The sequence below is a fragment of the Coenobita brevimanus genome, chromosome 61 (assembly GCF_032717465.1).
Source record: "Coenobita brevimanus isolate Jiangsu-jjx chromosome 61, ASM3271746v2, whole genome shotgun sequence".
Taxonomy (NCBI): Eukaryota; Metazoa; Arthropoda; class Malacostraca; order Decapoda; family Coenobitidae; genus Coenobita; species Coenobita brevimanus.
In genome coordinates, this window is record NC_137014.1 from 2469824 (window position 1) to 2494990 (window position 25167).

General features: G+C 38.9%; 1 protein-coding gene across 1 annotated transcript; it reads left to right on the forward strand.

The window, feature by feature from the left end:
- The first annotated feature begins 151 nt into the window (after positions 1–151).
- On the forward strand, positions 152–12665 carry PrBP (Prenyl-binding protein). The gene is made up of 5 exons (XM_080275476.1): positions 152–192; positions 2283–2345; positions 5718–5853; positions 10533–10654; positions 12584–12665. The coding sequence occupies exons 1-5, from the start codon at positions 152–154 to the stop codon at positions 12663–12665; spliced, it is 444 nt and encodes a 147-aa protein (XP_080131602.1).
- The last annotated feature ends 12502 nt before the right edge of the window (positions 12666–25167 follow it).

Genomic DNA, 25167 nt, shown 5'->3' on the forward strand with positions numbered 1-25167 from the left:
GTAAGTCAGTCAGCTGAGTCAGTCAGTGCCTCAGTGGAGCTCTCATGATTAACGAGTATGAAATCGTTGCTGTGACGTTGTAATCAGCTGTGTTTTCCTCCTTCTAGACCACGGTTTTAATCTTCTTTCACGGCTACGCATCAACTTCAAAATGCCATCGAGATCAGAAGACATACTAGAGGGGTTTAAAATGTATCCTTTTGGTTAATGGTGTAATAATAATGGTAGTGTTTGCGGTGGCGGAGTGTGGTTGCCACGGGAAACCAGGTAAACATTGCCCTTATTTTGTTATTGAAGATATTTTGGATATATAGGCCATTGATTCGGAATTACAGGTAGTCCACATTATAAGCTAGGGGTGTGTTACGTATATATAGGAACATTAATCATTAAATTGTTCTGTAATTTGGAGGAAATTGGCAGTCGGCATTATAGAGAAGGAACCTTTATTGTGTGGCCTTAATAACATTAAATAAATAATGAGGACACTTAGAGATAGGGTTTTACATTGTGTGTTCGTCAAAAGTCAGAGTAGGAGAAAGAAAATTCAGCAAAGAATTCATTGCAAAATATGAATTTAATCCTTCAATTTGGTGAAGTTAAATTTGCTTCAGCACAGAAATATCAGTCCATAGATATTCTACAGGTTTCAGATATGATGTTCATTTCAGGCCAAAATGTAATAATGGCACAGGCATTCCCACCATTATTGTGTTGCTGGATGAACTGTTGATGTCCGAAATAGTTACTGTATTTGATCAAGTCTTGGATTCTGTGTTTTTTTTGGTAAACCTACTCATGATTTCCTTACTGAGTATGAGGCCTAAAGCACACATTTTTATAATACAGTACAGTACTAATATTTGATGGACCAGCATTGTTTTGCCTTAGTAGTTGGTCACCTTGTTGACTGTGAATCAGCCGACCCGTGAGCACCTGGGTTCATATCCTGATGCGAGCAGCTGGTGTCACTTGATTCCGGTGTCCATCCACCGTTTGTGGGTTGGCAGGTAAAGTGAATATCTAGGGTAACACCTATGGGAGGTGGCTGTGGTAACCTGGATGAAGCATTGGCCTTGTATCCTAGGGTATTGGGTGAATAACTCACCTCAGGCTCAAAGGCTTATGTTATGGAGATGAGCACCATGGCTAAGCACTTTATGGTGTCTGCCCCCATCTATTGCATATGGGTCAAGGTAGTTTTTTGGCTGCTTTCAAATATTTTAAGTGTAGAATGGTCACAAAAGGTATGTATACTAGTGTACTCTGGTATACATCTATATGGTAGAATAATAATATATAGCAGTATATTATTGTATGACATGGTGTGAATTAAAGGGAAAGTAGTTTTCTGCATTTTTTAACTTTTACAATTGACATGGATGTGATAGGAAGCGTTAGGAGGAACACATTGAGGTGGTTTTGCCATGTGGAGAGACTGGAGGGTGTGACTGACGAGGAGAGTGTATGTGAGTGAGGTGGAGGGGGGAGAGGGAGAGGGAGGCTGAGGATGAGATGGAGGAATGGAGTGGAGAGGTATATGAGAGAGGTGGGTGTGAGTTGGGAGCAGGGCAGTGAAATGGTGGAGGACAGGGCGACATGGAGGTGATTTGTTTGTGGCCACCCTGTACAGGATTAAGGCATCTGGCAATAGATAGATAGATAGATATCAATGGTGTACCTATGGTGGGTTCTGGGGGAGCCCCCTCATCCATTTGAAATTTTTTATTATTTAACGAAAGTTACAACTAACCCCTTGAGTTCAGAAAATCTCTCCCAAGCAGAATAAGAGTGCAATGAAAACTAACATCATTATGACAGCAGGATACAAAATTGCAGTGTAGCCATGAGTTTTTTTTTTTTTTTTTTTTTTTTTTTAAATAGTGACCTTAGACTAGACTCTTAGAGCTTGAGGAGTTATTATACAACCCTGATAAACCTTTTCAGTACAAGATTTCTTTCGTAAAGTGAATAAAAACTGTCTCTTGGTAACAAGAGCAGCAAGGGCAAAACCTGGATGCAGGGGGTTAATTGGGTGAAACTGTCAAAGCATCCTGATGGGTAACAGTTGAATTTTTTTCTTGCTTCTACCATATAGTTTCATTCAACCAGTGTGTTGTATAACATCACAACCCTAGTGAGCTGTATGGCAGCTTGGTCTTCCCTATTTTATACCAGTCACCTACCTTTTGACCACCATTGTATCATGTGACATAACCCTTGTTATGCTGCAGTAAAGTTATCAGTGTTGCTGTTTAGCCTGTCCTTAACTGTCAAAACAGAAACTGGATGAACTTGCGAGATGCTGACAGTGGCAAGGTTCTGTGGCAGGGCACTGAAGACTTGTAAGTACTGTACTGTATGTTCTCCTCCTCCTCCTCCTCCCTCGTAAAAGCATGGTACTTTTAATACAGTAGCAGACTGAAATATTAAACTGTCTTGGGCATTTTTCGATTAGGTCAACACACTATTTCAAACGGTGCAGGACTGTGGGTGGGTGTCTTTGTGAATGAATGCATGAGAAATGAGGAAGTGATTGGATGACCGGGGAATGAGTGAAAGGGGGTGGGTCAGTGAGAAAATAACTGACTGGGAAATGAGTGAGTGAGTGGGTTGAAAATGAGTGTCTGGGATTGAGTGAGTGGGAAGTGAGTGATTGAATGTGGGAGTCTTATGAGTGCTGTACAAGTGGGGAGGATGTGAGTGAGTGAATGTGTGAGTGGGGAGTGAGTGAAGTAAGTGGGTAAGAAGAAGAGTTAAGGGAATAAGTGAGTGGGAGTGAGGGAAGAGAAAGTGGATACACAGAGTGGTGGGTGGGGGGTAAATGGAGGTGGAGGTGAAGTATTGTGGATAGAGTGAGTGAGAAGGAACGTGAGAGTGAGGAAGGGGAAAGGAAACAGAAGGAGTGAAGGGTAAATATTGAGAATTTTAGTGAGGAGGGAAGGAGAAGAGAATGAGAGGGAGAATAAGTGAGTGGGAGGTAAATTTGAGCTTGACTTTCATGGAAGAAATTGAGGAAAATATATAGAAAAAGAGGAATGGGGGAAGAGTTGTGGTATTCTGAGTTATGACTTGACAAGAAGTTGGGGGGTGAAGAGGTAGTGAAAGGACTAGTGGGGGACAGGGATGGAGGTGATGAGGTTGGAAAGGAGGGAGAGATTGCAGGTGGGAAACAGGGAAGGGAGGAAAGGAGGGGAAGGAAGAGAGGAGGAAAGAAAGAGGTGAAAAGAGAGAATATAGGGAGCCAAAGGGAGGATAATAGGAGAGGAGGGGGAAAGTAAGGAAAGGGTGAGGGGACTGAGAGGAGGAAAGGAGGGCAAGAGAAGGAAATTGGTGAAGGGGTAAGAAGAGGGAGAAGGTAAGGTGAGAAAAAGAGTGCATGACTGGGGAAATGAGAAAGATGGAGAAATGGCAGAAGGGAGATAGCTGTAGGATATGAGTAAGATGAGATGAGGTGAGGTGAGGGGCAGTGTGGCATGGCTAGGATTTTTAATAACTAAAAAGGGATGGCTAAACTCACTTATGGGATGGCCCAAAGAGAATTCATTGGGGCATTCCTCTCGAATTTTAGGATGGCCAGACATTTTTCATTGGTAGCCAGGACCACCCTGGCCACTCCTCTGGCTTTGCCACTTGTGAGGGGGAGGAGGAAGTAATGAGAGAAGTGGTGGGGGATGGGAGGGTGGTTGAGGGTAGCAGTGATGCAAGGGAAGGCTAGGAAAGAGAGAAGGGAGAGAGAATGTGAAATGGTGTTTGGAATGGGGGGAGAGAGGCGAGTGAGAAGGGGTACAGGACAAGAGGAAAGAATGTAGAGGCAGAGAGATTGAATTTCTAGGAGAAAACCCACCTGTTTTGTTCTACCCTGCCTCATGACCCAGTTTGATTCATTCATCTGGATTTGTCGTTGCTCATTTTGTCGTGTTGATTTGGTGCACTGAACATTTCCTACATTCTCAAGTTTCATATCTTGGCTAATTTCTGCATCCTAAAATTAATTAGGTTTATTTTGACTGTTATCTGTGGTCGGTTATGAATTATTCGGTATCAGGTTTCTTATCTTGACAGATTTATATATCATGAATTTAATTTGGCTTTTTTCCAACACCCTATTATCTATGGCTAAGTATAATTTCTCTTTCTTTCATCCTCTTGTGTTTTTTAGTGGTAGGTGGTGGCGACCATCATCCACTCACTTGACGTAGTGCTGCCTACTTCTTCCTCAGCCTTTATTTATTTACTGTATTTATTTTTCTGTGGCTGCCCTCCTCTCTTCCTATTTCTCCCATGTTTCCTGTCTCTTCTTATTGCTTTTTTTTCCTTTACAGGTGGCTTTACATTGAGTGACAAGCCAAATGGTTTCCTGTAAGCCAAGAAACCATTTACAACGCTGGGTGGTAACCATATAACCAAACCATACGTGCTTCCTACGTGTCAACAAGTGGATTGGTGGAGGGTTAGTGCCCCTCTCCGTAAAACAAATAACTCTAAGTCAATGGCCATCCCTTACGGGATCATGGCGTCTGGCAATTGATTGATTGATTGATTGTGTATCATCACAACCGTACACCTCCACACACTCTGTCACCACTCATCCTGTCCCCACGTACACCCCCCCTTCTGTCAGCATGGGCTACAGTTGATTTTTGCAGTTAAGGGTAAAATTTTGTATCTCAGCCTTAGACAAAAATCAGAAAAGTCCTTGCATTGATTTGACAGAAAAATGACTTCAAGACTTTCAAAGGACCATGCCAAGTTATTCTTCAGCCAGTGGAAAAACACATGCTAGTACACACCACTGAACACCAACCCACTGGTTGGCATGAGCACCATGCCAGCAGGCATTTCCTAAGTGCCTGTGTGGATGGCCATCCTACCACTGCTTTAGGAAGTACTGTACAGGTATCCTGAAAATGCTTTCTTTATATATCTCCTCTGCTCTAATGTTGGATATATATATATATATATATATATATATATATATATATATATATATATATATATATATATATATATATATCATCTCATCAGCCATTTGAGTGTCCACTGCAGGACAAGCCTATCCCTACCGAAGTGGGGATGATACAGCCAATGTATCTCTACCAAGTGGCTTAGGCTGCCTAGTAGAGATTGTATGTAGGGTGAGAAGTGCATGTAAGTGTAATTGTTGTGTTGGAGTGGCTTTGGATGTGTGTGTAGTCTGTGAACCAAGTGTAATCAGCCCGCGCAAGCTGACTGGGTGCAAGCGTACTTTAGTATGCAACACTGGTTCAACCACAGCACCCCTGTGTCTGCCAATGCAGTACGTGGCCAGAAGAACGCTCCCAAAGTTTATTACCCTGGCCGGGCACGAACCCTCGTTCTTCAGTGTACGAAAATGCACATTTTACCACTGTACCACAGAGGCTCCTCTCTCTCTCTCTCTCTCTCTCTCTCTCTCTCTACTCTTAAAAAATGCACTAAGAGTGCACAACAGATGCAGAACACTATAAAATTGTGTTTGAAAAGCAGGTGTCAGTTTAAGTAGTTTATACTGTAAAGTGCTGTACTGTGTACAGTACTGGTACTGTATATCATTACATTAACAATTTGCAAACCAGCTCCAGAACACTTCAGAATGCTATCTGAAAAGCCAGTGTCAGCAAGTGCTGCTGCAGTTTTTAAAGTGTGCCTCATTTTTATTAGATTTTAATATACGATATTTTCCTCTCTGCCTACAGCACAAACCCAGATGTAGAGCATGAGGCGCGTGTCCCCAGAAAAATTCTGAAATGTCGAGCTGTCTCCCGAGAAATCTCCTTCTCCAGCGTTCATGCAATGGACAAGTTCAGACTGGAGCAACGTGTTTATTTTAAGGTATTGGTATTGTATTTCTGATTTCTTTGAGCAGACTTTCGTTCAGGTCTTGAATTGTTCAGAAACTTTTGATGATACCCAGTAACCCTCAGAGGTCAGATGACCTTTTGATATGAGTTTGGCTTTTTTTTTTTTTTTTTTTTTTTTTTTTTTATGTGGCAATCATCACATTGACACTAACTGACAGGCACTAGTTAGTAGTAAAGGAAGCAGCAGATCCGTCAACCATTTTCCAGTAATCACCCCAGTAGGCCATCCCTTGTAGCGAACCAATGTTCCCTTGCAGTGGGCAGCGCCTTGCCTCAGTTAGGCTTGGGGAAGAGTGTGGAGATTTATTTCTTGGACAGATGACACATTTGCATCACTCCACCAAGCGGTTAATAAGGACATCATAGTAATCCAGATCACCACATTATTTGGTTTTGTGGTTACCACCCAGCATTGTAAATGGTTTCCTGGATTGCAGGAAATTGTTAGGTTTGTCACTCAGTGTAGTTTCCTTACAAAGAAGTAGGCAGCACTTTATCAAGTGAGTAGATGATGCTTGCCACCACCTAACAGACAGGTAAAATATTTAAGTTTGGATATTTATGTCCATCAGGTGGAGTCAGGATTCTGGATACCAGAATGGTGAGTGAATGAGTGTGGTCCTTTTAGTTGAGCAGACTTATTAGTTCTCCCCCTGTCAGGTTTTTTCCTTCTCTCTGGAACCCACCTTATCCAATACTTAGGTGGGAAAAAGAGGTAATGATGTGATCACTCAGCGACATGGAGTTATACACCAGCTTGCTCCAGAAACCCATTTAGGTCAAGTAATACAGTATGTTTTGTATTGTATTTTATCAGTGTTATTGTATCAGTGAAGAAGTACAGTAATCAGATATTATCTACAGTAACTGTATTGATTTTGAGAAGTACAGGTCAGTCCTGTCATATGAATTATGTGTGGCAGTATGCTTGATACCTACTCATACAATCATCATGGCTTAGCAGGTAGCTCTTCCACAAGTGTTACAAGTCATTGCACAGCAGGTAACTCTGTCACAAGTCTTACTGTGCTGCACATCTTAAAATTTATCTTTCCTGCTTTGCATCAGGCTGGCACTGGTATAAGATAAATTACCATAAATTTTGCCTAATTGGGGCTTAGTTGCCGTGGCCTACATCCATAAAGTGAACATTCCTTCCTCCAGCTAGGATGAATCACGGCCTTTCAAAATAATTCAAAAATATTTACCCAGGCATATAAGCTTAAATTCAGACATCCCTCAAAGTAATGGACAGCAAGTTGCATTTTAACATAATTTGTCCCATATTATCCCCTCTGAAGTGCTGGGGTCCAGAGCTAGGTTACTGTCGTCCAGAACATGGAAGGGTATGTGACTCATGAACTATAATTTACACAAAGCTAATGCTTATTTTTTCAGAAATATACAGCACCATGAGAAATCATACATACTGTAGTTGATCATACATAGTGTTTGTTTTAGGAATCTACTAGGAGGTTCAGTATATATTTATCTGGTGGTTAGAATTAGAAATTAAAATTTTACATACATACCACTGTCAGCATGGTCCTTGTTGTACCGTATGCCATTTCAGTTGTTTCTCGTATACATAGTATACATATGCCTTGTCACTCTTAATTTGAGGCAGACCTGTTGTATTTAGAAGCAAGTACCATCAGTACTTTTGGTATGGCATGGTAGAATTCTTATACTAATCTCACAAAAATTTTTTTTTTCTTTTATTATTTTTTTTATGTTGCCTAGTTGAAATGGCTTTCATACCAATAATGGTTGCTTATTGGATGAGAGAAAGGCATGTTTTGTGGTGGCCAGCCACAATAAATCATGTGGTGTGATGTTATTAAACACTCTTCCCTCTGAAAACCTTGATTTCAAACCATTTTAACTTTGGCTGCAAGTGTACGGATATGCCACTCTGTAGAGCACCAGGATTTGCTAACCTTTTGCTTTTTAGAGGTGGGTTGTATTGAATTATATCCTCAGGGTGAATACCCAAGATAGACTGAATTCAGGAAAGTCCTTGGCACAGGTAAAATGGAAAATAATTAAAACTACGGTACAGAACTCCAAAAAGGCTGTTGAGTAAGTGACCAACTTGTTGCATTGTCATAAGTGCACTGGTAGTTATTTTGAGTTGTGAATATTCACATCTGATAATGGTAAACTAACGTAAAATTCCTTTTCAGTTTCATGTTTTGTCATATTCATAGTTTGATATGATAAACAGAAAATTTGCACTGTGCTATGTTTCCTATGAGTATTACCCTAAAATAAATACCTGTATATTAAAGTTAAAGGAGTTTTGGTGTGACCAGGCTCTTTCATGTATACGATGATGACACCCACCATCCTCTCATGTAGTGTATATTAGTTCTTCCTTCACGTGGACACCCACCATCCTCTCATGTAGTGTACATTAGCTCATACTTTATGTGAGTCTGCTAGTGACCAGCCAAATATGATACTGTACAGTGCTCGTCAGAAGTATGGAGCGCCCTGCATCCCTCCTGAGAAACAAACCTTTCAACATTGAAAAAACATATAAATAATGCATTTTATTTACCTTTAGTGCTTCGTAGGGTAGCCTTTACGTTTCTTCACGGACCTGAGACGTCTTGGAAGCGAAAGGGCGAGGCTCCTGAGGTGCTGGAGCGGTATTTTGTCCCAGGAGTCATGAATGGCGGCTTCCAGATTAGGCAGAGAGCTCACGTCCTTCCCTTGGAGACTCTTCTTTACGAGGTACCAGAGGTTTTCAGTCGGGTTGAGGTCTGGGCTATTTCCTGGCCAGTCTGTCATGAATGATACCTCACAGTCACGAAGCCAATTGGTGACCGATTTGGCCTTGTGAGCAGGTGCACCGTCCTGCTGAAACACTCGTGCACCTGTTAGCTCGAAGGAGTCTGGTAAATGATCACACAGAAGCTCCAGGTAAACATCCTGATTCACTCTGAGGTTCTTGGGAAGTACAACAAGCTTCCCCAAACCCTTCCCTGAGAAACAACCCCATACCATGAGTGAATCAGGATGTTTAACTGTGCTTTCTACATACCGTGGGTCAAGTGGGTCACTACCTTTGCGTGCTCCTCTGTTACAGGTAACACTAAACGTTGCCTCATCAGACCACAACAATGACAACCATTGCTCCTCACCCCAGTTTAGATATTTATTAGCAAAGGCAAGCCTACGAATTCTCTGGCTGCTAGAGAGAAGAGGCTTTTTCACAGGCCTGTGACTTGTGTAACCAAGCTCATGCACCCTACGAGACACTGTTCTCACTGACACCTCACCAAACACTTCTGGGTTGCTCTCCTTAATTTTCCTTGCACTCACACGAGGATTAAACTCCACTGCACGTTTTAAAACATTAACAGACCTTGGGGAAGTTTTCCTAGGCCTACCAGACCTCGGTTTCTTTGTGGGAACTTCACCACTGTTTTCCTCCCGAAACCGCGCACACCAACGACGCACTGTTGATCGTGCCACACCAACCAATTCGCTAATTTCCTTTGTCTGGTGGCCTGCCTCCTTTAGAGCAATGATCTGGGATATGATTTCACTCGATAGTTCACGGGTAGGTGCCATAACAAAGTTTTAAAGGCCAAAACACTGTGGGACACTCGGTAAAAAATGGCGCAATTTGAGAGGGACACTCGGCGGAGTTCCTCTCTCTCAGGCAGCCCGTGGGCGACTGAGGCGGGAACCAACCAGCGTGTCGGAAGGCCTCAGGCTACCGTGACGTCATGCTCGGAGCTCAAACTTGTGGCTCAATTCTTACCCCCAAAAATGGGTGATTCTTTTTGGGCCATAAGTATTGCGCGCCCGGCGGACAACGCTGAATACTTCTGACGAGTACTGTACTGTAATTTTCTGTACGCCAAGAAACCATTTACCACACTAAGGTGGCAACATACAGCCTAAAGGACATCAAGTGGTCTAGAGGGTTAAGGTGCTCTAACCAGCTATGGCCGATAAAGATGTTAGTCCACTGTAGGGGTAAGATTTATTGCCCACATTTTTTCACCCCTTGGGTTAATGTGATGGCCACCTTTGATTGAAATGGCAAGACTGGGTCTGTAGATCCTGATAAGGGCAATGCAGGGGAGAATGATGAAAGGACAAAACAAATTAATAGTTAGTGAATGGTTGTGTTGTATCATGATCATCCCCTGTTGAGGAAGGAGTTGAGGAGGGGATGGGAATAGCAGTTTTGGCGTATTGACATTTTCCATCTAAGTCTTGCTACATCCATGCTGTCCTATTCTGAGACCACCTTGTATTGAAGGGATTTGAAGTAGTCTCCATTAATCATTTGTGATGAAAATTGTCTTGTTTATTTAATTCTTGCTAAAACCAGACAGTTTTGCTGAGCTTAGAAAAGACCACTTTTGGGTAAAGGGATTAATGATGTTGAGTTTGTTTATACTTTGTACAGAAAAATGTTGTATTCAGGCAGGGATATGTTCCAAAATATCACAATTTTTTCCTAACAATTCTTACTGTTAAATGAGGGAAACTGGCAGGTTGGGTTTACTCTTAGCATCGGAATTGTTGTAGGTACCAATAACTTTTTCCAGCTACCCATGAACAGTATTAAAAAGAAACACAGAAAGGAGACTTATACTGAGTGCTTACTGTATTTGTTGTTATCAGGATCGGATGCTGGAAGAGTGGTTCTTTGAGTTTGGGTCGGTGATCCCCAACTCAACCAACACTTGGCAGAGTATGATAGAAGCAGCCCCAGAATCACAGATGATGCCAGCACAGGTCTTAAGGTAAGCACAACAATACACTGTTTTATATGGGAATTATTTGCACGTATCTAAAAATTTCTTTCCATTACAGTATTGTGCTAGTCTTAGGCCTGTATTCTTATCAGATAAGGAAGTTCCCTAACACCTTTTCCTAAGTGACTTATTTTGCGTATCACACCGTACTGCCCTATGTGTTACATAAATCATTCTAATATAGTCATACTCTGTACAGATACTTTTATGGCAAAGTTACATCCATTTTGCCACCTCTCCACACTCTCCCTATGCCTCATGGACATCAGGTAGCCCTCATGAGTGGACCATCACACTGCCATATTGCAGAACTTCTGCCCATCAGAATTCATTTATTCCCCAAACTGCATATCTTTAGAAGTCACTTCCCCAGAATAGTTTCCCCCCAAACTTTAACGTACAGCAGTTCAAGTCCAGCTGTTACAGATTTTTTATGAATTGAGGACACGTATAATCTGGTGTATGGATTTTTTGTGTAACTTGTTTTTCTTTTCTGTGTCCATCGTCTGTTATAAAAAAAAGAAAATGTGCAAAGGGATCTTAACCAGCTGTATCCAAAAATAAATTACTAAGAAAGAGGTGCTTGGAAGCTTCCTTATCCAAGGAGAATATGGGCCTTAAACCCTTCCATCTGGTGACGTATTTTCTTGATTTATTCTTGCAAACTCAGATGATTGTTTTCATCTTTGGGGAGACCTCTCATGGTAAAGAAGTGATTGAAGGCTGTGTCTAATTTCTTCAGTTCATAAGTTCCTCCTAGTTGAATAAAATGTCAGCATCACAAGATCAAAATGAAAAATATGTCATCAGATGGAAAGGGTTAAGGTAAACAGGGAAGTACAGTGTGTGTTTATAGGGTAGTCTATCACTTATCCACTGAGTACATTTCCTTGTCACTACTAAGATGTATTGAATTTCGCCTATACAATATTTATTCCTTTTGCTAAGGACCAGAAGGTAAACCTCAAGCATAGTTCTAAGGCATACTAATTTCACTCAAATAAAGTAGATGTGCTGTTTCTTCCTGTGCATTCAGAGAAAACATGGAAACTGCATACCCAGTCCTGCAATATGTATGTTGATTTGAAAGAATTACAAAATAGTACCAGTAGTAGTAGTTAGCAGGTGGGAGCACATTCTGCAACATATACTGTACTAAGATATCAAAATGATTTCTGCCTTTCTTCCTTTATTTTATATCCTTTATAAGTTTTGGAGGTGGCTAACCCCCTAAAAATAATGATGGAAAATTTAAATAGTGGATGATTTTATCAAGGAACTGGACTAACTGACCTGAGAAGTTTCATTGAAATCCATGACCACACTTCCATTATTTATGATCATTCTTATTTGGAAGGGGAGCTTACCCTCCCCCAAAAGAATCATTGGAGGTAGTCATCCTCCCCAAATATCTCATTATGGATGAGTCCATTGTATAATAGGTATTAAGATGTCAGAGACAAATCTAATTTCCTTTCACTGTTTCTGAGAATATTTAATTTCTTGGAGTGCTGATCCCCCTAAAAATCATGGTTGGAAAATTGCACCGTATATAATGGAAGACCTTCCGAATAACTAGACAAACTCACCTTTGACGATTCATTTGAGCTATGTATTGAAAGTCGACGTGTGCGTGTGTGTGTGTGTATGTGTGTGTGTGTGTTTGAGTGTGTGTGTGTGTATGTGTGTGTGTGTGTTTGAGTGTGTGTGTGTGTATGTGTGTTTTGGTGGCAAGGTGTAATAAAAAGTCTAAATCATAGATAAATGGCTTCTGTATTTTTTTTTTTTTTTTTTTTTAATAGTATGCCTCTCTGTAGCCAGGAACCTTAGTCCTGTAAGATGTGCCATCAGAAGAATGTAAATAATGTAAATTGTAGTGTACCGGTAACTTGAATCTACTTATCATTTCTGTTGCAGTGGGAATGTTGTGATTGAGACCAAATTCTTTGATGATGATCTGCTGGTGTCAACATCGAAAGTGCGCCTGTTCTATGTGTGAACAGTCGGCCATCCCAGCTGCTGCCCAACATACCTTCACCCTCGCACTCCACTCACCCTCACCTTCACCTCACCTCACCTCACCTCACCTCACCTCTCCCCACCTCACCTCACCTCACCTCACCTCTCCCCACCTCACCTCACCTCACTGCCGTCCCACCCACCTCCTCCCCCTACCACCACAAGTGACTAATATTGTAAATGTTTTTTTATATTTGCACATTATATTTTTGTACTGATATCATGGATGTTTCATTGTACTGTTGTGTAGTTACTTTCTTCATCTCTTACTTAAAGTTTTCATTTGAATACCTCTTTAGTAACTGTAATGTAATTCTTACAGTAATTAACTATAGTTGAAAAGATGAAAAGGCCGATCAACTTTTAAGCCTAACCATTCAAGGAATTGGTCGTAGTAATGGGGCATTAAGTGTTAGGGTATTATAAACATACTGACCATTTAGTTTTTTATTATATTTTCGTAGCTATGGGGAGGATATTTAAGGAGAGTTCATAAGGTTGTATTTGCCATTAGTTTTGTCATCAGCTGTTACTGGTGTCAGTAATTGTTACCTTTTGCTCACTTGTGTGAACTCGGTGCACAAGCGTCCCCAGAGGCAAAGGAATGCTGGCTGCATTGCTGTCCAGTCCATTATTGTTATTAACCTACAAATTATTCCTTATACTGTAGCCTACACTGATAACCTTTGTGGAACAGTATAACCTTCCTGGAGCATGTTAATCTCCCATTCTGCAGTGTCCTGAGTATGGGTTTGAATCCTGCTCTAGTGTATATTTAAAGTGTATGCTTGTAGTACAGTACTGATACTGTATCAGCATGTGATGTCATATGCTAGCACTTGTTCACACCCTTCTGATTCATATACCGTAGATGGAATATACAGACTAGCACACACAAACATAGGCAGTACGGCACTCGTCCTTCACATGCACTGCTCTCCTTACAGAAATACATTCCTGATTTGTGCTTAGCCAGCATGAGGAAAGACTAATTCACATAATCACTTTCCTTCCAAGGAGAAGGTCCAGTCATGCCGAGGGACCTTGTAATGACCATTATTTATACAGAGTGCAGCTGCAGAACCTTGTTGTCTGGATTTTTAATTACAAGTAGTAATGTCTACAGAAGAAAAGTTATAAAAAAAAAATAAGGTTATTCATTTTTACAAACTTTTATTTTATTTCTGTGATTATCATACAAGTTGCTTGTGAAAAATATACAGTGTATTTTTCTGAAGTGCAGACAGTCTTGAATTCCAGCTTATAAAGTTAAACAAAATTTTGCTGAACAAGATATTATATTGCCCTTTGCTCTGATATTGAAAATATGAGCATGTTGGTGCTGTGGATAAAATTTGGTGAGCAGATGCTGCCCACTTCACTTAGCCACAAGCCTCAGTCTTTTAGAGAGAGATTTTTTTTTTTTTTTTTTTTTTTTTTTTTTTTTTCCAGCAGATATCACAAGTTTCTAACCCCACTCATTTATATTAGATGCACTGAGTATAAATTGCAGAGTGTGTTTTTAATAATAATGAAGCTAACTGATATAATAAGATTTTTACTTCATGAAGGCTTAAAGTAAGAGTCCTACTCCTCTCATGGGACAATGCAGGATTGGATGATGGATGGGTGAAAGGTGTGTAAGAAATGGTTGCCATGCCTTATATACAGCACATGTTGGTAGTCCATCAATGATGTTCACATCAGGTCCTCACAACTCATCCTCGGGGGGGGAATGGAATAAGACAAATTATGACAGTCTGCCATAAAAAAGGGTTTGTTTCCTTCTGTCATTTTTTAGATTATATTATGTTTAATAACAAATACTGTCATTAAAAGTATTTAGCCTGATTCAAGTAAGTTGTCACATGCCAAAAGACAGGTTTGTATTGACAGTTATGACTCCAGTGTTTGGAAAAAATTATGTATATTAGGGCTCTTTACATCTCAGTATAGTTATGTAGTACTCTACTTTTTTATTTGTTTAGCTGATGGTTTTTTTCAGTGTAAGTGTAACATGTGATCTTTCAGATGTTAATAATGATTGAAATTGAATAAACAAAACTAGTGCAGTAAATGTAAAGTACAAAAAAATATAGCTTCTGACATTTTATGACTACTTTTTACAATGATTGAATACATCACCTGAATCAGTGTAAGTCCTCTCTGTGTGGTTAAACTATTCCACTGAATAATTATGCCTCTACTCCAGATTCATGAGGGTGGGCATTTCCTTCTGTCAGCACTTGATGATGATGATGATGATAGTTTCTTTTCAGTAAGTGTCTTTCTTGTATTCAGAAAGAAGGAATCAGAGACTGCAATCCTACCAGGTAAAAATGAACAAGATACTATAAAGCCCAATTCAGGATGGGTTGATTTTGAGATGCTATGAGAGTGAGTGTTTAAAATATTAAAAGCCTTAGGTAAGAAAGAAAGACAATGGAAGATTGATCCAGCACTGACCAGTTCGTACACAAAGGAGTAACACTTATCAACCCTTTCAATCCCATGATGTATTTCTTATTTTATTCTTCCCTCTCAGATGATCATATTTAGCCTTGATTTTTTTTTTTTTTTTTTTTTTTTTTTTTTTTTACTGAAGAAGTTAGATATAGTCTTCATTAACCCTTTCACTAGTTGGGTGCTTTCATAAGCTGAATAAAATAGGTAGCAGCAAGAGTAAATTAATAATTGTCATTGATATGAAGTGGTTAGAAACTGAGATAATGAGAATGGCAGAAAAATACAGAATAAGGGTAAGTATAGGGTAGTGAAAGTGAGAGAGAATGTTTCTGTAGTTTCAGTCAGGTATAACAAGGCTTTTATTTTTATTTAAAAGCTGCCTAAAAGTGTCATTCATTCATTCATTGTAAGCACTTAGGACCTGTTTCACACACTTGTACAAATTTGCAGACAAACAAGGAATTACAGCATAGAATAGTTTAACATTAGTGGAAATATAATGCTAGAGTTGTCTCATCTGTCAGAGGGTTAAGGGAACAGTGCTAGAATTGTCATAACCATGAGAGGGTTAACTAGAACACCTTTTGGATGCTCTTCCTTACTTATTTCATATCATTTTTTTCCCACTTCTGCCTGTCCTGAACACTACTGTCAGTGTCTAATCTTAAAGAATTTAGGTAGTCTTTATATTAAATAAGTTTCCATAGCAGTTAAGTTGTATCATAAATAATGTAGTTTTGCCATTTTTACTTTATTCTCTCAGGTTTGGTTGTGAGGTATATTGGAGGTGTATGAGCTATGAGATGTATACTTAACTGCCCTAAACCTATTGATGTGGTTTGTAGTTTATTCTTGTTACTTTCAGATGCTTATATGCAGTTTAGGAGAGCCTTCTAATAGTATTGGGGTTAATGAAGGCAATATCAGACCCCTCCAGTTTGAAATGTCTTGCCTAAAATGAGTAAAATCATCTGAAAATAGTTAAAATACATCCTCAGAGTGGATGGGTGAAACTAATGTACCTTTAGGTTGAGGAAAGTTTATGAATATTGCTGTGGGTTTTGTCATTCATTAATCATCACACACACCAGCCCATCTTCATTTTTTGTGTGATTTCTGTTATATTTTACATGCACACAGTGTACCAACAGGTGATCCTTGTCATGTTAGGGATGTGTTCCAGGGTATCGCAAGTTTTTTCGTGCATTTAGTGACGTGAATTGGAAGGGATGGGCAAGTCAGCCTTTTATGTGTCAGTGAAACAGTTAAGTGGTAATATTTCTGCAGTTTACTAAAAAAAAAAAAAAAAAAAAAAAAAAAAAAAAAAGGACGTAATCCTTACATTGCATACTTGATTAATTATAGTAAGTTGTAGTGATACCTTTTATGGACCGTGGTTAGATTTATTTTACTGAAATTGCTTAACAAAGAGGTTAAGCCAAATCCCCAATGGCCTGCATCTCAGCCATTTTGTCAGGGTTTTACAGCAGCACATTGTAGCTTTTGCTTTCAGTGTGGTTTCATATTATAGTTTATTCATTTTAATCAGGCATAGATTTTTGTCCTTTTGGAGTTTATGTCCTATAGCTCAGTGGCAAAATAAGACAGTGCTACAGCTGTACATCCTTTTCAGTGAGCCTCTTTGTGATTACATGATTACATCCTTTTCAGTGAACTTTGTGATTAGCACCATTTGTTAGTGTTAATCTCTTCTTACAGTTCAGCATTAAAGATGGAGAAGTGGCAGTTTTACACCTAGTTAAAGTGATTTTTTTTTTTCTTGCTACTCCAAGCAGTTTAACTCAACCTGGAAAAAGACCTCATGTACTGAAGGGGTTAACAGAGATTATATCTAACCCCTGCAGTTCAAAAAGTCTCTCTTTAGCTAAATGTAATCATCTTAAGATAACAAGAAGAGATAAATTGTGTCTTTGGTGTGTAGTTAATTCTTTCACTACTGTATTTCCTGTTTGGCATTGCAGGTATATTTAGATGATTTTATAGTCCAATGATTTTGTTCTGTGAGAGTCATCCTAGTAGTCAGGGGCTTAAAACTATCCTACTTTACCCTTTCTGTGCTATTGGTAGCCCTAGGAGTTGCTTTTAGACCAGCACCATATAATTTTTTTCAGTCTAGAAACACCCTTATGGTCATAGGGGTGTTACAGTAAGTGTGTCATAAGTTCCCTCTTTTTTGGTTATTTTCTTAGTTGCTAAATGCTCAGTGTATTAAAGAAAAAGTGCTTAGTAAAGTTAACATTGCTGCCATATCATTGCTCCCTTATAAAGCTGATAGGCTGATTTTCCATAGTTTACAGTACAAGTTGTGTGAAAAAAGTTGTGATTTTTTGGAACACATCTTGATCTATGAGGCAGCCTGTATGTTAGTAAATGAATAGAGGAAGTGTGAATTTGTACGTGTGGAAATGAGAACGAGTGAGTAATAGACTAAAAGACGAGCTGTACGTATCTCTTTTCTCATAAATATCGAGAGTTTATTATTTGGGAGCGAGATTCACAGACTTACTTACAATTGGTTTCTTAATATAAGTTTAGATTTGTTTTTATAGAAAGAACTAGAGATATAAAAAAATTCTGCACCTCTGTCTGTCTGTCTGTCTGTCTGTCTGTCTCTGTCTGTCTCTCTCTCTCTCTCTCTCTCTCTCTCTCTCTCTCTCTCTCTCTCTCTTTCTGCTAGTTGCAGTTTGTTATTTTCAGTCATGTTTGCCTCACAGGAAAGACAAGAAAAAGCAAGTTCAGAATCTTCCTATGGTTCTTGTCCTTCCTGCACGAACAAATGTGAGTAATAAGTGGGAATTGATTAAAAATTTGTAAGTGAATCCGAATGCAGGTTCTTGCCATTTATCATCTCGTCATAGCTGTAGGTTTAAAAAATTAGATACCTATAAATACCTTGTATCCTTAAGCACAGCAGTGTTTTGCACACACAATTTTTGAAAATATCCCAGCTGACTGCCACGTACATAATCCTGAAAATACTATAAACACTTTTTAACCTCTCTAGTATGATAATGTGTATTTTATTTTTTACTTGTCCATGTAGTTTAACCCCTACAGTCTGCTGATGTATATTTTACTATTGCTTGTCCATGCAGTTTTATTTTGTTGGGAGAAACTGTTTGAATAAAATTCCCAAGCTGAATAAAATTGTTCACCAGTGACAGTTAGAAACTAAACAAGATATTGTCTGTTTTGGTTATTGCAGTTCCACACCTCCAGCAACTTGTGTAATGATTTAAGGATTGTGTGATTCATAATTTAAGCCATTAGACCCAGCATGCTCTTTAGCCTAAACTACCTGCCTTTTGCTATGTAAGGTTGTGTCAAGTTGGTTTGTAAAATGGCATGAGCATAAGACACTCTGTACTGTACTAGGTAGTTATCTTACTTGGGGTCAGTTAGCAGGGCATTATTTAGTATCACACATACATAGTTATGATTTCATGTTTACTTACAGTCACATCATCATTAACATCATCTTCATTCATTCACTCATTCATTCATTCATTCATTCATGCATCATCATCACCCACATTCTTTCATTCATTATTATCATCTTCATTGACAACAGTGATGACCTTTTTTCCCCACCCAAGGATGGGATGAGAGGGTCAATAAAACAAGGAAATAGAAAGAACAAAATGGGAGAACTGTCAATAACATGCCCATTGATATGGGCCAGACATTCACAGTGCTTTCTAACCTCCAAAATCCAGACTTCGCCTAACAGGCCAAATCCTTGTCAGGTTCCCCTTTACACATAATTTATCCAACAAACTCTGTTCCCCTTCAATTCCAAAGCCTCATTAACTTTCATACCTCACTTTCTTACTGAGGTAAAGAAATGTAAAGGATAGATGATAAGAGAAAAATGATGAGTTGCCGCCATATCAGGTTACTGAGTTAGACCAGTTTTTGGGCTGAACAGACCCATTAACTGCAGACAAGCAGCTGTCCCTACAGGGCCATCCCATTTAGGCATGATTCCTGGATGAATGCCACATTTACACCCTCACTTAGTTAATAGGGGCACTATAGTAGGCTCCAGTAAAAATTGTAAATCAGTATCTCAAGCTTATGATGTGAGTATAGCCTGGTTTATATAATACTTTAAGTCCTCATCATATGTTTTCTTCTTTGATTATTTACTACCAAGTCTACAGTAAGTAAAAAAATAAAGAATAAAAATAAAACTACCTAGTTATCAATAAATCAACTTGCCAGTTTCCCAGTTAGTTATAGGATTAATAATAGTAGCAGCCAGTCTGTTATTGCTCCTGTATATGAAAATAATAATAATTATTTGGAACACATCCTTGACTTTGATTTGAATAAGTTAAAGTGACTGCTAGCCAGTACATAGGATGATATATTTTGTTCTTTGAAGTGGAGGACAGTTTTATTCAGCTTAAGTCTTGTAATGAAAGGGTTAGAGACTGATTAGCCAGTACAGTTTGACTTGTGTTTTAAAATTCTTGTATTAATCCCATCATTATGGTGATGTCTGTGGTTTATTGTTGCCATCTCCAGAATATTTTATTCAGTTTACAGGAGACATTGTATGAAAGGAGTTACTGAAGGCTATGATTAAACTTTTTATTTCAGAAAGTTGCCCTTTAGTTGAGTAAAATAATTTGGTGGTAGCAAAAAAAAAAAAAAAAAAAAAAAAAAAAAAAGACATCCTCACTGTGAAGGGATCAAAGATATATTAAAGGCAGTGTAGCACATTCATTACTGAAAACTGGTATTCTGTTTGTGACTTATATCTTTATATATGTATCTGTGTGTGTGTGTGTGTGTTTTGATATATAAGGGTATGAATGACTATACATAAAAATGTGAATGAGAAGACCTTATTCAACAAAGCAGTACTGCCAAATCTTGACAAGTATGTAATCACTAAACAACGAAAGTGGAATTTTTGAATGCACATTTATTCCTGTCAGAACTGTCAGGTAATGTGCTGCATTTCCTTACATGTTAATGACTGACTGTTTATAAGAAAATAATATTTGCTGAGAAATATTGTGCTGTACCTGTTAAGAGGAGACCAGCTTAGCCTTCTTCAGTGTACTGTATTGTATACAGTATAAGTGTATCTTGATACGATTATAAATGTTTCATCCACCAAAGGTGGATATTTTAATTCTTTGCATGTGAATGTGTGCATACTGTAATATCAACTGGTGCTTCATATGTTAAAGGTAACTGGTATACATTCCCATACTGTACTACAAAGTTGTGGAATTTATTTGTGACAATAACAGTAATTCAGTGTGAATATATGTACAGTATATTAACTGTATATTCTTTACTTCTGTGATGACACCGCAAAGAGGATAAGTTCTCAAACTACATTGTGTACATTTTAACACAGGGGATTGGAGGGGAATGGACATGGTTGTTGGTAATCATTCATTGATGCTACAGCTGCATGACTTAACAAGTGCTCTAGAGAGAACTGAAACATTCCTGGTTCATCCTGATAGGTATGGTAATAGTCAGATTCATAAAGCACCACCCTAACCTGCTTATAGTCCTAATGGTGGTACTGCAATGATTATTCCTTTTCCTGACCCTGCTTGTAAAGCCATACAGGAATCTGGGCTGACTACGCAACAGTTGTCCATGATGTTGCCCATCCTCCTGATTGGTGTTCTTTGTACCTGCTCATTTTGGAAATATGGCTGATTGAAGTACTCATGACAAATAAATCATCTCACTCTTCTCCCTGATCTCTAAGTAGGTTTCTGTACAGAGTGTTGCATTCCTGTCATACCTTTAGAGATAGGATGTACAGCACTGTGTCCATGGTGTCATATTCACTTAATGGACCACTGTACAGAAAAATACCTTCCTTATGCCTTATTAGGTTCACCTTTCTTGTGCCATTATGATTGCTGTAGGTGTGAGAAAAAAGTTTTTGCATTCTTCAAAACTTAACTTTCCTTCTTAATATTTGTTTCTTATCTTAAGGGATTACTCCCCCCTCCCCCCTAATCTTTGCTGTGGTTTCCAAGCTCCTTGAATAGTATCAGTGTGCTATGTGTTTGGAAAGTTTGCTTTCCTGTCCAAGCCACATAACCATCTGCAAAAATTAAAGAACTCATTACCATCCCTAACAGTGTCAGTGGAGATAACTGTCATTCCTTTTTAAAGCATTAGCAGAGTACTGCATATGTTTCCTTGATGTTTACCAATAACCATGTGGAACCTGTCTGTATGCATTTATTAATTTCATAATGTGTTTGATTCCCAAGGTTGAATAGTATCATCTAGCATTAACCAAGGTAAAGTACCGTACTAAAATAAATGCATCACCACAGAGAAATTAAAAGTCAGGACTGCTATTTTAGGATTTGAGCTCCCCCCCCTTTTTTTTTTCTGTGATCTTTCTGAAGAGGAAGAAAAGGTTTTTGGTATAGCAGAACTTGCTGTGTACGTATTGTATAGGCAAACACCAGTGGTTTGTGCAATATGTTTAGATGAACATTGGGATGAGTTCTAATGCAAACTCTTATTAAGAGGAAGTTCACTCTTGTTCATAAATTGCAGTACACTTGACAGGTATTGATAGAGTAATTACAGATACTGTATATACAATGGAGAGAGAGAGAGAGAGAGAGAGAGACATTAGTTGACCAAGGCCAACACGTAAGTATGTTGGAGTCTTTATATATGAAACAAAACAAATACCATAAACATTATCATACTATCAATGTATTCACCTTACTGTTGTTACTGGAAAACTTGATGATCTGCTGTGAGTGAGCAGATTTGTCATATGGAGACAGACTGGTGATGTCATTGTTGCACAGAGTAGAGTAGGTCTTTCATTCATAACATGGTAGCTTGGACCTGTATGCCAATGGGCTTAGGAGGTTTGTCAAACGCTACTTCCTTAGCAATTTACGTAGCCTGTCTTACCTTCATATTCTCTTGTATGCATTTTTTTATGTTTTTGACAGTCACCTAAAGATAAACTGGTAAGGAATAGGTGCTAGTGAACCTCCTTAACTGACTAGAATACATTGGCTGTTATCATTGTGCTGTAATCTTGTAAACCTACTGTATCAGCTCTTATAGCACCTCTTCCATATTTATTTATTTTGCGTATCACAGTTCATTATTCTTTTTTATGCTCACTACATCCTCTTCATACAGTTATAAATTCCACACATCACATAGCTGTAGGAATATAGTAACTTAACAGGTACAGAATGGACACTTGGTAGTTAAGTGGGTTATTGTGCTCCAGCCAAATGTGACATTAAGGATTTACACTTGAGGGATGGTTGGGACTTAGTGCTCACATAATGCACAAGGGGGTAGGCAGTGGTCATTCTTGCCTTAAATATCTGGACCAAGTAGCCTAGACTGAGATCGCTACACTTCTGATGAGATAATAAATGATTTAATGATATTGTGCATACAGACTAAATACAAAAAATAACCTGATACAGATGATGTACCAGGAAGCCTACTTAACTAACAGGAATACTGCCCTTAGTGTTTTTGTGTAAGGCAAACATTTTCATAAATAGAATACAAAAATGGTTGTGATTTTTACCGGCTCCTGTTTCTGTGTTTATCTTGTAGGGTGTAATCATATCAGGTACAGTCATTACTAATTTCTTAACCTCTCCAGTCTTATGATTTTGTATTCGTGCTCCTACCAGATGATTTTTTTCTCAGTTTGATAATGAAGGCTGTGTCTGACCACTTCTGTGTGGAAAGTTTATTGTATGCAGAATGAAATTATCGGGTAATAGCAAAAATACAATGAAAATGATGGTCTTGGCTGGAGAGGTTTATATACTTCTTTATATTAGTGAGTAAGTATTTACATGGTACACCTGTCTTTGGGGTTTCTGCTGTGAACTTATGAAGATATTTATTGCTCACTCACTACCTTAGTTAAAATATATAATTATCAGTAGATTGTTATTAACTCCTTCAGCTTGATGATGTAATTTTAGTTTTAATGCAACCACCAGGCAATTGTATTCAACTTGGGAGAGCCCCTAGGAGTGAAGGGGATTAAAGGTTGTATCTATTCATTCCAGTTTAAAAAGTCTCCCCAAGGCAGAATAAAACTGTCAAGATGTACAAGTGATAAAATACAGGTCGTCATAGTGAAGCGGTGAGGGAATTTGTATTTATGATCTTAAGTACAGTTCTAGATAATTAAGTTTGTTATATCTGTGATTGTAAGTGTGTGTTTGTTATTGTCAGTTGTATTTATCATCACAGGTATACATATCATCAGTTTATTGTTATTGGGTCAGTTTATTGATGACATTCCTGTCCTGTTGCCAAGCATGTTGAAAGAATTATCCCTTGACTCCCTCCCTATCCCCCAAAAGGAGGATGGTGATAGTGAGCTGTGGGAAGTGGGCAGCTTCAGCCTGCAGTCCACAAAGTTCTTGTTCAGATAAGTGATGAGCTATGACAGCACCAGCAATAAGGAATCATATATACAGAATGGCAGGTACTAGGATATGTAGTCTACTATGTGTTCATTTAATCTAATCAAGAGATGGCTGGAGGTTTTCATCATGTAATGCTACAAGGTAATCGTGTCAGCTGATCACCTACCCTTGAATATTCTGAGTGTGGTAGTTGAGCCTCGGGGCCATGCACCTACCAGGTGATAATATGGAACTGGCTGTTGATGTTGCTACTGCAGACACTAACTGGGATATGCATATCTCAGCTTTCAAAAATTTAACCTCACAAAAGGTCATACAGTGTAGTGAGAGTGTGTACCATATTTTTGGTGCAGAAGAGAGATGCCTTCACTTATTTGCACTGGTATGTGTAATGGAATAGCTCAGCTGTCAAGTTACACAACTGTCCCTAAACTCCTGCCCTATTCCTTGAAGGGAGGATGGTGGAGTGCACAATATGGGCAGCTTCAGTCTACAGTCCACTGGGTTCATGTGCAGATGAACCAGGAATCACTACAAAAATAACAGCAAATGTACCGGTATTTTTATTATTTCTGAGTGTACAGTACAATACAATGCATTTCATATTATTATTACTGTACTGTCTTTACTGTTCAGTATGTTTATTTCTATTAATAGTGTGTTCAGCATGTTTATTGTTATAGTGTTTATAGTTGGTTTATGTATTATTACTGTGTGTATGGGTGCCAGATAATCTGGCGGTTAGAATGCCCCAGTTCGAGTGATGGCCTTCCATAATTTGATCCTCATGGGTTGACTGGAGGCTTATTCAAGCAAAACCATCGAGAGAAATAGGCTGGTTATCATCCCGTAAATGTGCTAGGATAAAGTACCATAACCTTGGGCTCCTGCACCACAAAGGAAGTAAAATGGGATTGACAGTTACCATTTTTCCAGTATTTTCTAAATATTTACTGATGATGCTTATAGATAAATCCAGCTTTCACAAATCCCTTCAGATTGGAATTCATTCATTGCATAAACCAGGGAGTTTCTGTGATGGGATTATTATGTTAACCCTTAAACTATGATGTACCTCCACCGAGAAATGGAAACTGAGGTGTATTTCAAGAGGACATGGGTCTGACTGTGACATACCTCAGTAAAGACCAGTTAAAATTGAATTTCCTCTGCTTTTGCTTTTTGGTCTGTGATATAGCCAAACTATAGTTGCTATTTGCCTGGAAATTTGCGTGACTCGCAGCATGCCCTCTTCCCTCTCATATCTGTATACACTCAATCCTCGTAAATCGCGTGTTCATAAATCACGGATTCGTAAATCACGGCTATGTGGCCGTCAGACTGCTGGCAACCTTAAATCACTGTTAAGTCACGAAAATCACAGACCTAGGCACCCAAGTGGGCCTTTTCTGAGGAGAACCGTAGACTGCTGCATTCAAACTGAAAATCGTGACCCAACAACCAGCCACCGCGCATCCCTGGTGGCATGTGTGCATACTAATGCCGCCATGTTGTTGTTCTTGTCCTGCCAGTCTGCACACTATAGACCGTCGCCGTGGAGTA

Coding starts and splice junctions, on each gene's coding strand:
- PrBP (XM_080275476.1), top strand. CDS start 152: ATGCCATCGAGATCAGAAGACATACTAGAGGGGTTTAAAAT. Junction 2,346..5,717: donor TGGCAGGGCACTGAAGACTT/GTAAGTACTGTA, acceptor CTCTGCCTACAG/CACAAACCCAGATGTAGAGC. Junction 10,655..12,583: donor ATGCCAGCACAGGTCTTAAG/GTAAGCACAACA, acceptor TTTCTGTTGCAG/TGGGAATGTTGTGATTGAGA.